Source organism: Sinocyclocheilus anshuiensis, unplaced genomic scaffold (assembly GCF_001515605.1).
Source record: "Sinocyclocheilus anshuiensis isolate Anshui unplaced genomic scaffold, SAMN03320099.WGS_v1.1 scaffold838, whole genome shotgun sequence".
Taxonomy (NCBI): Eukaryota; Metazoa; Chordata; class Actinopteri; order Cypriniformes; family Cyprinidae; genus Sinocyclocheilus; species Sinocyclocheilus anshuiensis.
In genome coordinates, this window is record NW_015539915.1 from 515357 (window position 1) to 533142 (window position 17786).

At 35.0% G+C, this 17786-nt stretch overlaps 1 protein-coding gene across 1 annotated transcript in view; it reads right to left on the reverse strand.

Annotated features, from left to right (window-relative positions):
* LOC107686479 (roquin-2-like) overlaps positions 1-3904 on the reverse strand; it is a 30051-nt gene extending 26147 nt beyond the window's left edge. The window contains exons 1-2 of the mRNA XM_016483517.1: positions 2940-3904; positions 1134-1292 (exon numbers count right to left, since the gene is read on the reverse strand). Of these exons, the coding sequence (XP_016339003.1) occupies positions 1134-1292; positions 2940-3170 (390 nt within the window). The 5' untranslated portion in view covers positions 3171-3904. The remainder of the gene's footprint in view (positions 1-1133; positions 1293-2939) is intronic.
* Positions 3905-17786: the final 13882 nt, after the last annotated feature.

Below are 17786 nucleotides of genomic sequence, written 5' to 3' on the forward strand. Positions count from 1 at the left end.
TGTGTGTGTGTGTGTGTGTGTGTATCTAAATACCACTTCAGATTCAGCTTCCTCCCAAAAAAAGGTTGTTGTAGCCAAAAAATGTATAATTCATTTAAATACATAAATAAAATGTTTAAAGTTTAATAAATTCAATGTTGCATCAAATAAATGATTTGTCATGTAACACAATTACTTTAAATGATCTTTTGGGGGTAATTTCTCAGCCAAATTTGATGTGCGATTATTTAATTTATCATTTATAATGTGTATTATATATGTAATTACAGTTAAACCATATTGTTATATTTTTTATAGATGATATATATATTATAGATTATTATATTGTTGGTCTGAAGTCAAATTATCCTTAATGCCTTTAAATGGCCTCTCAGTTAGTTTTTCCAGAAGTTAATCTACTAATACACTATATCCACTACTGATCCTACTTCCAGGAGCTGCTAAACATCTTGAGGGTAAAAGTCTCAGTCTTATGGCTACACCACAGCGTAATAGTGAAGGTTTGGCAGAGGAGCTGTTATGAGCTCAAAGCTCAATGAGGAGTTTAAGAGCTTTAGCCTTTAGCGTTCCTCTAGTCCGCTGTGAGGAGTAACTTTTATTGTTACTCCAATAAAACACTCAATTGAGCCCTGAAACGGACTTTTCCACTCACAACAGCTGAGACCATGAGTGACCTGAAGCTTTATTGCTCATGGAGACCAAGTGTTTTATTGGCCTACAAAGAGCCGTTCTCGTGTTTAACACAGTGGGAAATTATTCCATGAATAATAAGTAACACCAGCATCTGATAAGCAATAATGTACGAAAATGGACCGGGTAGGATATAACGTGCTTATTGCTTTCATTTTACTTTTATTAAGCATTACTAAACATGAATGTTTATTGTAAACATTTATTTTGTCACTGTATTTCATTGCATGTATTGCATATAAAATACGTGCATGTTTTTCTCTTGTTTCTGAAGTGGCCTTTGGGTTTCTGTGTTTTTTTTTGTTTTTTTCCCACTGACGCAAACATCTCCAACCACAGACAGATAAAGCACATGTAGCCGCTGAACAACAGGAAATGTTGCGCTATCCAAACGTGAGCTCGTTCAGGCGCAAGCCTAAACAATAATGCAGCACTCACAGTCATTGTTGTTGATGTACCTGTATCACTTTCTTCACACACTCACCTTTTCCTCCACTGATTGGTTTGAGATACAGCGCCAGCTCCTCCACACAGATCCTGCACACTTCATAATGTCTTGTGTCTTCAACACTGCCCACACTCACAATCTCTCCCTCCGGAACCTGCAGAAAAACAACCATTGGCAGATATGAAGCACCACCAGAAGAGTTCTATTTATGACATTGTGACGTCAATGTTAAACAGCATAATGATTACTGGTGAAACTTACAGTATCTGTTTGGAGTGAAGCAAAGTGAAAATATTTTTGTTATGATAAAGGCTTTCTCACAGTGTTGACTTTTTTTAATGCAATTCTAAGTTTATATCTCACAATTCTGGTTTTGTCTTGCAGTTCTCAGAAGAAATTCAGAATTGAGGTATAAACTCACAGTTACCATTTTTTATTTTTTATTTTGTGGCGGAAACAAAAAAATTTGTGAGATATAAACTCAGAATTGTGAAAAATAAACTAAATTAATGCTAAACCAAAAAGTTAGAATTGTGAGATACTGCATAAACTCAGAATTGTCAGATATAAACTAAGAATTGTGGGATATAAACTTAGAATTACGAGATATAAAGTCAGAATTGTGAGATATAAAGTCAGAATTGTAAGATGTAAACTCAGAATTGTACAATAAACACAGAATTGCAAGATATAAACTCAGAATTTGCGAGATATAAACTCAGAATTGCAAGATACAAACTAACAATTGTAAGATATAAACTTGAATTGTAAGATATAAGATATAAATTGTGGGATATACAATTAGAATGACAAGCTATAAACTCAGAATTGTATGATAAACTCCGAAATAAGAGATATAAACTCAGAATTGTACGATAAACTCCTAAATAAGAGATATAAACTCAGAATTGCAAGATATAAACTTAGAATTACGAGATATGAACAGAATTCTACGGAAAAAACTCAAAATCAAAAGATGTAAGCTCATAATTCTGAGAACTCTGAGAAAAAAAATTATGAGATATAGCCTATAAACTCAGAATCGCAAGATATAAACTCAGAATTGCGAGATACTGTGTAAACTCAGAATTGTACGATAAACTTTTTTCTTGCAATTCTAAGTTCATATCTTACAATTCTGTCTTTGTCTTGCAGTTCTCAGAAGAAAAGTCAGAATTGAGGTATAAACTCAGTTACCTTTTTTTTTCGTGGCGGAAACAAAAAAAAAGTGAGATATAAACTCAGAATTGCAAAATAAACTAAATAAATGCTAAACAAAAAAGTTAGAATTGCAAGATTCTGTATAAACTCAGAATTGTGAGATATAAATTCAGAATTGCAAAATATAAACTCAGAAGTGCGAGATATAAACTCAGAATTACAAAATATAAACTCAGAATTGCGAGATATAAACTCAGAATTGCAAAATATAAACTAAATATTGTGCGATATCAATTCAGAATTGCAAGATATAAACTCAGAATTCCGAGAAAAAGGTCAGAATTGAGAGATTCAAAATTGAAAGACATAAATTCAGAAATGCAAGATAAACTCAAATTTGTGAGATGTAAACAGGAGATTGCAGAATTCTGAGTTTATATCTTGCAATTCTGTCTTTTTTATGTTAGTGTACTTTTCATTTCAATTCATTTCTTGTAAAACTGTATGCACGGTTAAGACACTGACAATAAAAAAATGAGTTTTGAGCTGCACAGCCCAGAAAGACAGCAACACTGGACATCCTGAGCTATTCGAAACCTCAAAAGCTATCATATCAATCATATCAGCATGCCCCACTCACCGGCGCCCCCACCAGCTGCAGGAGGGCACAGTTGACAGGCAGCACATCAATGTCAGTGCTAATGGCCGTCTGGTCAAAAGGACAGGCCTTGCGATGCAGTTTGTGCAGGCAGGTCTTGCAGACGGTGTGCGAGCAGCCCAGGCTGATGGGCTTGTGGCTGCAGGCGTCAAACTCATTGTAGCAGATGGGGCAGGATAGAAACTCAGTCCATTGAGCTGCCTGCACCGGCATCCTGTGACCTCCAGGTGGAACAATCACGCTCAGGTAGATCGCATGACGCCTCGCCCCGGCGCCTTAAACACACCTGAGGAGAGAAGAAGACATTGAGTCTCATTCGCTTATCATGCATACGCACAAATTTATGTGTGAAATCTGCGTACAAAGATTTTCATGAAAAAAATCATGATTCATTTGTATTAAAAGGGTTTTATTGTGATTGAACATGAGCACATGTGCTTGGCCTTGCTCAAGAATCTTGCTGTGTTCTCAGGCAAGAGCTCTTCTTTAGAGTTTCATACATTTGCTAAGATTGGCGAAAGGTTGTACGGAAATTTGGGCAGGTTTTTTATGCAAATGACTAACCTTAGGCACACAGTTGTTTATTTAAAAAACTCGAAATTCTTCAACATTAGAACGAGGTTAACAACAACTTAATGTGCGGAGGCATGTGTTAGGCAGAGTCATTTGCTCGATTCATTAAAAGAACCAATTCGTTTGACTTATAAGAGTCGCTTGTTTGTGAATCAGACTACATAGGCGGTGCTGTTTGTATTTGTGTGTAACAAATTTTTTAACTTGTGCCAGTTGCTCAATTCATAAAAAAAAAAAACAGCTCATCTTTTTTTTTTTTTTTTTGTGCCAGTTGCATGAATCATTAAAACAACCAATTCATTTAACTTATAAGTCATTTGTTCATGAATCAGACTACATAGGTGGTGCTGTTTGTTTTTGCGTGTAACATGTTTTATTGTTTGTTTGTTTTTACTTGTGCCAGTTACTTGATTCATTAAAAGAACCAATTCATTTAACTTATAAGAGTCATTTGTTTGTGAATCAGACCACATAGGTGGCACTGTTTGCTTTTGTTTGTAAAGTTTTTTTTCTTATGCTTGTTGCTTGATTCGTTAAAAGAACCTATTCATTTTTTACTTGTGCCAGTTACTCGATTCATTAAAAGAATCAATTCATTTTCCCTACAAGAGTCTTTTCTTCGTGAATTGGACTACATAGGTAGCGCTCTTTGTTTTTGTGTATAAAGTGTTTTATTTTTACTTGTGCCAGTTACTTCGTTTATTAAAAGAACAAATTAATTTGACTACCGTATTGACCCGAATATAAGACGATGTTTTTTTTTCTTGGAAATACAAAAACGCGGTCGTCTTATATTCAGGGTCTAGACTTTGACATGTCAATAATACACCCACAACAATAGGTGGCGCCAAATACGCATAAAACGAGTGTGCCATGAAATACGTAATGTAATGCGTGTTGTAAAGATCGCGAGTAAAAACAAAAAAAAAAGAAAACCTTACAGCTGCATGAGTCGTGACTGTCACGTTAGCCTGATGGGACCAAACTCCCTTTGTGATTTTAAAACGTAAGACAGTACCCAGATTTGAAGACTACAGTAAGATTTAACTTCTACTGTTAATAAGATATTGGTAGGCTACTATTAGATGGATAGCCTAAATGTCCTAATTCAGATGGGCTACCTGTTTTTGTTTTTTTATGGTATATCAAAAAGTGTATATTTTTTAAATGTGATTGTTGGTATATTTTACCAGTTTTTACCATACTTTCAAAACAAAAATTCAAATATAATATGCAATATGAAAATAATTGAAGACAAAATGTGTTTTACTGAGAAAAAAACAAGATTTGGTTTTTAAAAAGCCTTTTTCCAAAAGGTACATCTGGAAAAAGGGGGGTCATCTTATAATCAGGGTCGTCTTATATTCGGGCCAATACGGTAATAAGAATGATTTCTTTGTGAACTGGACTACATAGTCCATGCTGTTTGTTTCTGCGTATAACATTTATTTTATTTTTTTTACTTGTGCCAGTTGCTTGATTCATTAAGAGAACCAATTCATTTTATTTTTACTTGTGCCAGTTACTTGATTCATTAAAATAACCAATTAATTTGACTGATGAGAGTCATTTCTTCATGAATCAGACTACATAGGTGGTGCTGTTTGCTTTTGCGTATAACGTGTTTTTTTTACTTATGCCAGATGCTCGAATTATTAAGAGAACCATTTCATTTTTACTTGTGCCAGTTGCTGGATTCATTAAAAGAACCAATTAATTAGTCATTTGTTTGTGAATTAGACTACATAGGTGGCGCTGTTTGTTTTTGCGTGTAACACACTTTTTTTTTTACTTGTGCCAGTAAGCAACACCTCAGAATATCCTAGCAACCACCCAGAATCCCTTAGCAACCACCTAGCAACATTCAGACACCATGGCACTCATATTTTCTTTAGAGATATTCTTTCTCTCTCTCTTTCTCTCCCTCTGATGTCATTTCTTGTCGCCATCACCTCTCAGCTCTAGGAATAAACTGTCTTGCACTCAGACTCATTCATGTTCTTCACATCTCCATTCACTCAACCCCTCCCTCATGCTTTATCTACATCCCTTTATTTGTTTCTGAATTTGTGCTCTTCAGGGACTTCCTGTAGGACAGAAGGTGGAGCAGATAAGTGTGAAACAGCCATCAACACAGTGTGGATTGAAACCCCACATTAAACACATTCCACAAACCCCCCCCAAAAAAAAGCCAAGGAGAGGAACATATTAAAAGGACAGCTGAAAATGGACTTTATCTTCACCAGTGCCTCATGGATGGGTCTTGTCGAAAGGTGTAAAATTACAGCAGCAAAAGAAATAATTCATTCCCCTACTTGGACACCACACAGAGCTTCAGCTGCCGCATAACTGCTGTTCCAGCACCTGCTGACTGATGTCTGTTCCTTCAGGAAAGGCTTCGGTGACACTTCATACCCTGACAGAACCACCATGTCATGCAAAGTTATGCAAGGGCCCGACTGCTGTTGAGAATCAATCATTTGTCAGGCAGGAACTCATGCCTTTGGCCATGTGGGCACTACTCTCTTTCAGTATGTTTCATTAATTAAACCCTTAAGTACAACAAAAACACCAACCAAATTTCTTGTAAAGGCATGAAAATTAAATCTTAACTGTTAAGTAAAAGAAAGTCATCACTCATCATATACAACATTCAAACTAAATGTGTACGTTTATTCTCAACGTAAGACTGCATTTATGCACAATCATAAAACACAAAGCAATGTGGAATATAAACGGCATTTAAATACTACTCTAAACAATTCAGCATATTAAATGCAACATACGATGAATAAAGTAACACCTGAAGTAGAAAGTAAGTTATTGCACATACATTAAACACTTATGCAACTACGCACCATGTAAGTGACCACGCGCGTGAAATGTCCAGAGCATAGCTCGATTCCGCTCGCGCGAGTCATATTTCCACGCTGCTGCTGAATTTAATGTTGCTGGGTTTACAAAACGTGTTCGTGGGGTTTGAAGGCAGTGGCGGTGGTGGGTTTCGGGGCGTGATTCAGTGATTCATGGTCACGAGGAGCAGATGCTCGAGGGAATTCTGTCATTTACACGCCCACTCCACGCGAATCACGCGAATGAACATCATCAATATGCTTTACAGTACAGTGAAGGCGTGTGTGTGTGTGTGTGTGTGTGTGTGTGTGTGTGTGTGTGTGTGGCTGTGGATGTGAGGGATTAAGTTACGAAAAAGTTATTGGATGTTCTCTGAAAGGCATTTTGCAGATATTATGGGAACATTCTTTTAAAAGTTCTCTAAACGTTCTGAAACAAGTAGTAACTAAACAAGTACAACTAAAACGTTTCAGGAGAAAAAAAAATCTGTTAACGTTACTAGAAGAACGTCTGTTTATAACTTTTAGAGAATCTTGCCAGTAATTCCCGTTTTTTTCATAATGATGCTGCTTGGCTGTTGAAAAAGCCAGCATATGCTGGTTAGGTATGTTTTGACGCTGGGATGCTGGTTTAAGCTGGTCCTTCAAGCCTCTGCCATTGGATGACAACAACATGACGTCTGCGTTACCTAATCAATATTCATGAGCCAAGCATTCACCTTTACACTGAAAGATAAAAGGCACAAACCTGTCACTGGGGCGGTATCCTAAGGTAAAAAAGCTGAAAGATGCATCGTTGTACCTTATTTACCCCTAAATTGTACCTATTAGTGCCTTAAAGGTAAATATTAGTACTTTAAAAGTACATATTAGTACCTAAAGTGTACATTATGTACAGTAGGCTACATACATAGTGACAGTTTTGTACCTTTTTTGAGAGTTTTATTAGACAGTAAGCTACGTTCGGAATAGAATTGAATCATTAAAGGTTACTGAAGCTTGTAACTTGAAATGATAGCCTACATGAACTACTTGAGGTAATGAGACTGAAATTGGTGTAATTGGTTATTCAAATGACAACGTGTGATTGTTGTTTTTTTACATCAGTATTATATATAATAAATTAATTAATGAATGCTGTGGGTTTGTTTGTTTGTTTAATACCTATTTTAATACATAGGCCTATTTTAGAACCAATTAGCATTTATGCAAAAAAAAGTCATTAAAAAGCAAGAATTTTGCAAGAATAATATTTTTCGGATTTGTCATGTCTCTTTTGTTAATATCTGTAATTATCTCAGTAACAGATTACTGAGGGCGGCAGATGCAATAACAATTGCATTTTCGGTTACACTTTACTTGAAGGGGTGTGCATAAGACTGACATGACACCTTCATAATCATGATATGACACCTACATAATCATGACATGAGACCTACATAATCATGACATGAGACCTACATAATCATGACATGAGACCTACATAATCATGACATGAGACCTACATAATCATGACATGAGACCTACATAATCATGACATGAGACCTACATAATCATGACATGAGACCTACATAATCATGACATGAGACCTACATAATCATGACATGAGACCTACATAATCATGACATGGCACCTACATAATCATGACATGACACCTACATAATCATGACATGGTGTCATGTCAGTCTTATGCACACCCCTTCAAGTAAAGTGTTACCCATTTTTCTTTTTCCTCATCAAATATAGCCTAATAAAATAATCATTGATGAACCTTCACATAACTGCAATGTTTCCGAATTATAATCCCTATTCATCCCTTACGATACCCAGCGCTACTCTCCAGTTACCAAGCAACCGTCTTATTACCTCATTAATATTCATCAGTCAGGCCTTCGTCATAGTAGGATTCGCAACTTCAAAGATCCGTCAAGCAGTGAGAGTCAGACTCGATATCACTCCGCCGTGGATGCTCGCATCCCGAGTTGAGCTGTGGATGCGCTTGTTTAAACTTCAGATGACTCGGTTGGATCCGGAAACTGTGCTTTTTTCAACAGAATATCGCGGAGGATGTTGTTGTTGATTATTATGCGGGGTACTATTTTCATGTAGGGGGCAAGGATAAAGATGTAAAGGGGCAAAGCCGGAACAAGCCGCTTTTCGAGGCGTAGGCTGCATGTGTTTTAAAGAGACAGAGATGCTTCATTTGAACGATAGGGGATCATGTGGATCTGTTTGTTCATGCACCTTGGTGAAAGAGGAAGTGTAATGAGTACTGGATCGATTAGTAGACTTGAACATCTTGAAATGCTCCATAAAGCTTAGATTTCCTGGGTTTTACAAAGACCATCCTCATGGGAATCTACTGTAGCCTATAGATTTTGCCAGTGAAAGAATCCTTTGAGCAAAAGGCTTTTTTGCAGCTATAATGCTCAGTCCTTTTGAGAGAGTGAAATCTTTAAAATAACGCTGATGTTCTGTCATGTGTGTGAAATGAAGCTCACACTTTCTGTTCCTGCTTCACTGATTAGTTGAGATCTCTTTCATGGAGAACTAGATACAGTAGCAGGTGCATTGCACGATAGCTGTGTGCTTATCTTGGCTTGGCATAAACAATTTATATAAAATACTGCACAATACTGGGGAGATGTGATGCTACAATGTTATATTGTAATATAATATAATATATTGAATTTTAATGCTATAATGTATGTTATGTTATAAAATTATTTATGTGCAAAATTATTTTATAAAATCCTGACTGATATAATATGGTATTTTATGTGAGTACGGCCTAGTGCAGCTCTAAATGTATTTTGCAAAACTATTTTAGTTCAGGATATTCATAAAGGTCTTTTTGTGAAAAAAAAAAGTAGAAAAAAATACATATGACTTTCCCTTTGCATTTAAAGTCACACAGTTTGCTTTTCAGACTGTCACCAGGTTAACACATTTACCCTCATTCACTCACTAAAGTAAAGCCCAAGTGAGAGAGACATTATTGATAAGGACGTTGGTGACACCATCTGGCCATAAACAGACACTGCAGTCGTATTGCACATATTTAAATGCTGTATATTTTCTACAGGATTTTACTGCTAAATAGTTATTTTGTCTTTCATACTTTACCTGAATCTAACATGCATCTTTCAGTTTCGTGCTCTTTAATTTGTCTACTGATTTGCAATAATGAAAGGCTCTTTAAACAAATAGCTACAAAAATAGGCACAACGAATAGTTAAAAAAGGGGCCTGAATCTCTTATAAAGGTTGAAAGGAGGCTTTGAAAATGTTGATCCGAACCTCAAGAGGTCAAGATAAATATTGTATGAGCTATTTAAAAAAAAAAAAAAAAAAACCCACATCTAATAGGTCTACCAAACTAATTTAGGACTCTACGTTAAAAAAAGAAAGAAAGTTTAATTAATAATTAATTAATGTTTTATTAATATCAAATAGTATTTTTAATTTTAATTAATAGCTTTTACAAACCTAAACCGAAAGTTTTATTGAAACACAAGGGGGCGCTCTTTGCACACAGTGACTTCAAGATCTTTTCCCTTTTTTTGGATTCTTTCATCTCTCTGCTGATCTTTTACTATGGTACACTGGTGCACCTAACACTGTTGCAAAGCTACTGAGCTTCTGCAAAGTGTTTGTTTGGACGATGTTTTCTAGCCAGCGTCTGGTCTTTTGATGTAGTTTCTGTTTCCCCGTGACTGAATAATATCTGGCAATGCGACATCCGGTCCCCTGTTTTTTTTTTAGAAATGATCCATTAAAGGACTAGTTCACCCAAAAATTTAAATTAGCTGAAAATGTACTCAGTCTCAGGCCATTTAATATGTAGATGAGTTTGTTTCTTTATCAGAAATTCAACATCACCAATGGATCCTCTGCAGTGAATGGGTGCCGTCAGAATGAGAGTCCAAACAGCTGATAAAAACATCACAATAATCCACAAGTAATCCACACCACTCCAGTCCATCAGTTAATGTCTTGTGAAGTGAAAAGCTGCATGTTTGTAAGAAAACAAGTCCATAATCCATTATATTGCTTTCTCTAGTGAAAAAGTCATCTCATCTGAATCAGGAGAGAAATATGCACAGATCAAGCACTTTTTACAAGAGAAAACAGTACAGAGCCATGCTAAACAAATATGTTAAAAAGATATGGATTTTGATGTGAGAGCACAACAGGGGATGGACTTTTTCACTGGAGGAAGTGTTATTATGGATTATTGACTGCTATTTTTTGCCAGAAGTGACAGTTTGAAGTTAAAAACATATTAATGATGGATTTGTTTCTTACAAACAATTTAATTGATGGACTGGAGTGGTGTGGATCACTTGTGGATTATTGTGATGTTTTTATCAGCTGTTTGGACTCTCATTCTGACGGCACCCATTCACTGCAGAGGATCCACTGGTGATGATGAATTTCTTCAAATCTGTACTGATGAAGAAACAAACTCACCTACATCTTGGATGGCCTAAGGGTGAGTAAATTTTCAGCAAATTAAATTTTGGGGGGTAAACTAGTCCTTTAATGGATCATTTCTAAAATGGGTGACTGGATGCCCCATTGCCAGATATTCAGTCAGTCACTGGGAAGCAGAAACTACATCAAAAGACAACACCCATTCTGACGGCACCCATTCACTGCAGAGGATCTGCTGGTGATCAAGTGATGCAATGCTAAAATTCTCCAAATCTGTTCTGAAACAAACTCATCTACATATTAGATCGCCTGTGAGTATATTTAAATTTTGGGGTAAACTATTCCTTTAACTGTGAACATTTTATCCTCATTCTCTCCTATTCTATATTAGGATTACTTCCACATTTTACAAAAACATTAATAGAATTATTTTAAGAACATTACATAGTTGCACCAAACATTCACAATTAAACTCAGATATAAAAGCCTCACAGAAAAACGACATTTTAGCATTTTGTAATTTGATAGCTGAGTAAAAAGACGTTTTGGTGGCCGGTCTCTCTCTCTCTCTCTCTCTCTCTCTCTCTCGACCACAATCACTTTCCAAGCCCATTATTCACCTAGAATACGATTTCCGTGACAATATGTCATTAGCCAAGCACAGGCATTCAGAGCTGGACCAGAGATAATTACAGAGCTCCTCAAATCAGTTTGAGGATAGAATGTCACAGGAACGCTAATGACACACGTGTAGTCTGTTTGAAGACAGCCACTATGAGGAAGCCAATGTTGCCTACAACCTGATCGGACGCAGAACACAGCTTTGCATTTGTTGTCTTGTAGCTTGAAGGATGTGCAGTGACACAGGTAAATCATTAGAACTGAACGATCTGATCCCGCATATGTGCAGTATGTGATGAATTGCTGAGAAAGCTTCCTATCTAAACTGCAAAGAGCTGTCAAGTCTAGAGACTCTATAGAATTAGTGGTCCTTTATGTGTTTATGGAAGTGAACCTGTTTTTTTATCTCTATTTAGCCCCTCAAGACAGGTTTTACAGGTGGAAATGCATCGGAAAATATTTAGGAGCAAATACCTATGTGACATATAGCTAGTATATAACAGAGCTATTCTGTGTTATGTTCTAGTTTTATATGTATTTTATGTTTTATATTATACTTACATTTATTACAGTACATGTGAGAAGAACAGAGGTGTTCAGTCATGATTTGAGATTGTTGCTAATTCACTGTACGTTCTAATGCGAGTTTGTATTTCTTGGTTTTGGATTCATGTGTAAAATAAGGTCTGTGGTTAACATGAACTTACATATACTGTCTTAAAAAATCAAGTTTAGAAAGGGTTTTTTTGCAGCGATGCTATAGAAGAAACATTTTGGTTTCCCCAAAGAACCTTTCAGTGAACAGCTCTCATTGTTACAGTGAGATTGTACATTTAAGTACTGGGAAATATTAATTAACTACATGTACTTACTACACAATAGGGTTATTTGCTTAATTATGCATAATTTACTGTTATCAAGTACATGTGAGATGTGTAACAGGGACACTGTAAAATAAAGCATTACCCCATGCATTTTTCTTAGTGTGAAGCACATTTGAAATAATCTAAAGAACTTTTTTTTACATAAATTTGAAGCAATTTGTTATATGAACCAGATTAATCATCAAGTGGGTAGTTGTTGTCATTATGTAGCTACTTGTATGTTATTAATAAAAACAAATCTGTTTTAAAATGTATGTTTGAGGTACGAGTAATGTGATGACAAATAATGATAAAAAGTAATGTGGTACTTTACTAGTTACTTGAAAAAAGTAATCTGATTAGGTAACTTGCATAAAGACTGGAATACACTACACGACTTTTAAAATCAAAACCAATTGTAAAACAGGCATCATACACATATCATATTCCCAAACCTTTGCACTGTGCACGTGTGCCTTCAAATGCTGTCTATGTAAATTCTTCACTAACATTTGGAGCTTCAATTTTCACAGTTGAAATAATGGTTTATCCTACACATCTGTCTAGGCTGCTTATGTAAGTCTGTTATCATAGCATAAGCCTGTGCTAATCTTAGCAGTGAAGCTAACAACTCCAGTGGTTTTTAAAGACTTAAAAGCTATTTAGCAACAATAATATGCGGATTTTACGTATTATAGTCCTTATTCTGCATGTTGTTTTGACAGGGAATAGTGGATGGATGTGGGGTATTTACCTTATAAAGTTCATTGTCTCATTTCAGGGCAGTCAGAGAGTTAAAGATTACCAGTAACTGTTGTATCTCACGGTACATGGACATGCTTGTATTTTTCACGCATATTAATTATGCTTGCTTCACTGGTTAGTGTGCGTCATTTAGCTGTGAACTTTCAGATGAAGTTTTTAATCAGCTAGCTAAATGTCTCTCTCACTCTTGCATATCATTTTAAAAAAGAGTCATGTTGCATTTTGGCAGAAGTTCATACAAGCGCATTATCTTCTACTCCACAAGTGGACTTAAGAATAATTAGTGGTGTTTAGCATCATTAATACTATTGTTCAGGTCAGACTTCACTGGTGAGTCAGTCCATAGCAATAGAAACAGCGTTTTAGGCACCTTTTTTCAAGGGTTTCTTTCCCTTTCGTTTATGGCAAGCCACCCTTTGGTTCTAACTTCTGCCTGAATAATTCATCTTACAGCTAACTATTTGCGTGCAACTTATAATGGCGTTTGATTGTTAAGGACATATCTTCACAACATTTAAATTTCCTTTTTTTTATGTGTGTATGAAAGCTCTGCATTCTGTGTTGTTTATGTGATAAAGTATTGTAACCTTGAGTAATCCTGCTGTAACGTAAGACAAATTTCAGACTCAGTCTGACAATAAAGTGTATCGTATCGTATCGTATCGTATGTCCTGAACATCCAACATCCGATTGGTGACAATGACACCTCCAGGTGAAAGTGCATAAAAACATGGAGCAAAATATTTACAAGTTTTGAATAGACGTCAGGGTTGCAGAAACAAATGTTTCCAGACCTGCAATAGATTGATTTGTGTACCATTTTGGTTGTACAGGTTGTGGAGTCACCAAAAGTTTTTTTGTTTTTTTTTTGGAAAGAAATTAATATTTGTATTCACCAGGGATGCATTAAATGTATTCTATTTCAAACGAAAGCTGCTCTTTTAGACTTTTATCCATCAGAGAATACTGGAATAAAAATGTATCGCTTTTTAAAATTGATGGCAATGACAGAAAAGTTAAAATAATAGTGAGTCTGTTCATAGTCTTCTTAAAAATCACCAAGAGAAGTGCTGTGACCAAAAACATGTACTCAGCCCTCAGTGCGTGTCATTGATGTGCTTGGCCCCATAATTGCTGCTTCCAGCTGTATTATTAGACCTGCATACCTATTTACTGTTTTGTGCTTAACATTTTTGCACTTGCACTATTTTAAGTTTTCATCAAAATGTGTGCAATCCAGTTGTGCACTAAAGACCTCAGTGAACTAAACCAGAAAGAATCCCGTCTCTTTCCTGCACAGAGATCGAGACTTCAGCTTTGAGCCAGCAGTGCTCATCAATAATTACACAGACACCAACATACAGAATGCAGGTGCTATAGCTTTAGCATAGCAATACATCAGTCCAAGCTAGACAGCTTTGAGAGACAACACAAAAAATAATCCCAGCATTAGAAAACTGACAGGCTGTGTGAAGATATAGCAAAAGGAGGAGTTTGACAGATGTGTAAGTAAAGCTTTTGAGGCATCATGCATGTCAGTTTGTATGCTTTAGGTCGAGGGTGTGTCAGGGGAGGTACATTCACCTTATTCCTACAGTACAAATCCCCTGTTAAAGAATCGTGTTTCCATGAAAGATTGGACTTTCTTCATAAGAAACAAGAAAGCCTTTTTGTCATGATTGCACTGATCATTTTTGACCCTGATTAGTATCCACAGAGACTCCTTTCACTGTGAGGAATACCAAATTACATGGAGTTAGGACAGTGGTTAGTGAAATGCTCTCAGCCATCATTGTGGGACATTATTTTTTCCCACACTTTGCCACAGCTGTGCTGTTGTCTAATGTTCCTGGTCCCGTTTCCGAGGATTTTAGAGTGTTATTTTGGCCCCGTTATGGAATTGGACCAAAGTGTGAAGCAGATAAATAGTAAAGTTAATCGAATGTGTTCTTTAGGAAGTTCTTGGTCATCTGAAGCAAGTAGCCAACGGGCCCAAATCATCAAAAAACAAAATAACAACAACCAAAACTACATTTTTACATTGAAAAAAAATCTGAGTGGTGTTTGCTCATGCTAAACTTGCTCTGGTTGGTTGCTAAGTGGTTGCTTACTGGCGGGAAGTTTTTTGTATTAAATTTTATAATTTTATTTTATTTTATAAAACAAACAAACAAACAAAAACTGAGGAAAAGTTTGAGAAATATGTTTCTGCAGGCATCGCTAGTAAAATAGTAAATATTTAAAGTAAAAGAAAGTAAATATTTTAAATAGAAAAATAAATAATAACTTTTATATTATAATTTATAGATTATTTATTTTTAGTATTTATTTATATATAAAGATTATATCTTATGTAAAGAAATATAATATAAAGAAAAGATAAAAATATATTTTTACATTTATTTTTAATATATTTTTTTGAACGGTAAGATTTCTAATGATTTTTAAAGAAGTTTCTTCTGCTCACCAAGCCTGCATTTATTTGATCCAAAACACAGCAAAGCAGTAATATTGTGAAATATTTTTACAATTTAAAATAATTGCTTTCTATTTGAACATATTTTCAAATGTAATTCATTCCTGTGATTTCAAAGCTGAATTTTCAGTTATTTTAAATAGTAAAATATTTCAAAATGTTACTGTTTTTGCTGTATTTTGGATTAAATAAATGCAGGCTTGCAGGTGAGCAGAAGAGACTTCTTTAAAAACATTTAAAAATTTTGACTGGTAGTATATATATATATATATATATATATATATATGTCAGCCCTGTGTTCCTGTGTCTTGTGTTTTGCTCCCCATTACCCAGCTTCTCCCTTGTTTATTATGTTCATTGATTTCAGGTGTTCCTTGTTTAGTTCCCGGTATTTAAGCCCTGTGTTTTCCTGTGTTCTTCGTCCAGTGTTAAATGTCTATTCCCCTGTGCTACGTGTGTGTTCCTGCCCGTGCAAATCTTTATTTGGATAATAAGATTGTTCCTTGTGTTAATCTCCGTTGTCTCCGCACTCCTTGTTCCTACACAGTAGGCAGACCGACACACACACACACACACACACACAAACAAACTAAATAAAAATGAAATAAAATGTAAAAAATTATCATTCCTCTATAACAAATTGGCATGTAACAGAGCACTCCAGTCCAGACTTCTAAAGGAATCCAGGACATTTTCTCAGGGCTTAGTGAACATCCTCTAGTTCTCCACTGACAGATCGGTGCAGGGATGAGATCAGATTGCTGAAGTGCCAAACCGCTCACCAAATCCTCACCAGCCTATCCAGTGCTGCGTTCACCGGCCAATAGATCAAATCATCTGAATGAGTCTATTTAGGTGAAGCTGAGGACAATCACGATGGTGTCACCAATCAGATCCCTTTAACCATAATCCTCAAATAGTGCCATGTGAAAGAATTAGATTATTACTTACAGAACAACAGTAAATGTCAAGTCCAGTAATACAGTAACCTTTAATAAATGGAAAGCTTTGTTGTCCTGATGTGAACCAACTACTTGATTTACATGTTTTACATTCAAATCATGTAATACAAAAGTGACTTTGGTTTGCAAAGTGAAATTACTAGAAACACGCAGGTGTTGTTACAGTACATTAGGGTATTTTCAGTACTTGTCTCAATACTCCTGATTATTTCTGTTGTTTATATTTATTGTATTATTTATCTTGTTCGCCATCAGGCTACTATACCTGCTATACAAATCCATACTTTTTATATTTGTTGCACAGAAGACAGACATGTTTAAATATCAAATGATCAAAGAGGACTTGATTGAGACATTGCACACTTAAAGCTGCCCAGATAAAAATGTCATTGCTCATAGGTTGCTCTTTCATAGCTCAGGAATCTCAAGTTTCTTTTGCATAATGTTATCTCCTATCTTTGTGCTGCAATTCGTTAACAAAAATTACATTTGCCGACTAGCAAATGTAATATTTAAACAAATAATTTATTTACAAATGCTTAATTTGCTAAGCATATGATTTAATTAATGCCAAAGTAATTCATTTTGATTTGGCTTTTACCAAACTGTACTGTTCCAAATTTCTGAAACACATTTTAATTTCACAAAATTAACATATTTATTTATTTATGCATGTATTTATTTTTTATTGATTTATTCTGTTTTTATTTGTTATTTATATATTGTTTATTTATTATTAATTTCTGAAATTAAATTAATTAAAATAATTAACAATTATATTTGTATTAAATAATTAACTTTTATTTATGCATGCATGCATTTATTTTTTATTTTATTTATTTATTTTATTTAGATTGATTTTTTCATTCATTCATTCACTGAACAGGAGAAACATCTTCTGAAAAAACCTTGACCTATTTTGACAGACGTGATGTAAAACAAATAAAAAACATGTTAATTAAAAGTGATAAAAATTAAATCAAATAATGAGCTCTTGTTGTATAAGCTGATAAAAACATAATGAACAATTCGCCTTAAGATAATTTCTGTTTAAGACTAATAACTCAGAAACTTTAAATATTAAGTAAACTAATATTAATATAGAGTTTCTGCAAAGAACTACATATTGAAAATGGATGCAAATAAATATAGTATGTTTATTTAAAAAAAAATACTATTATCTTGTGTGCATATATGTGAATAAAGATACCTGTAGTATATTTTGGATTTAAAAAAAAATCCAAGATTGAAAGTCATAAATGGTCACAAAAAAATGCCATT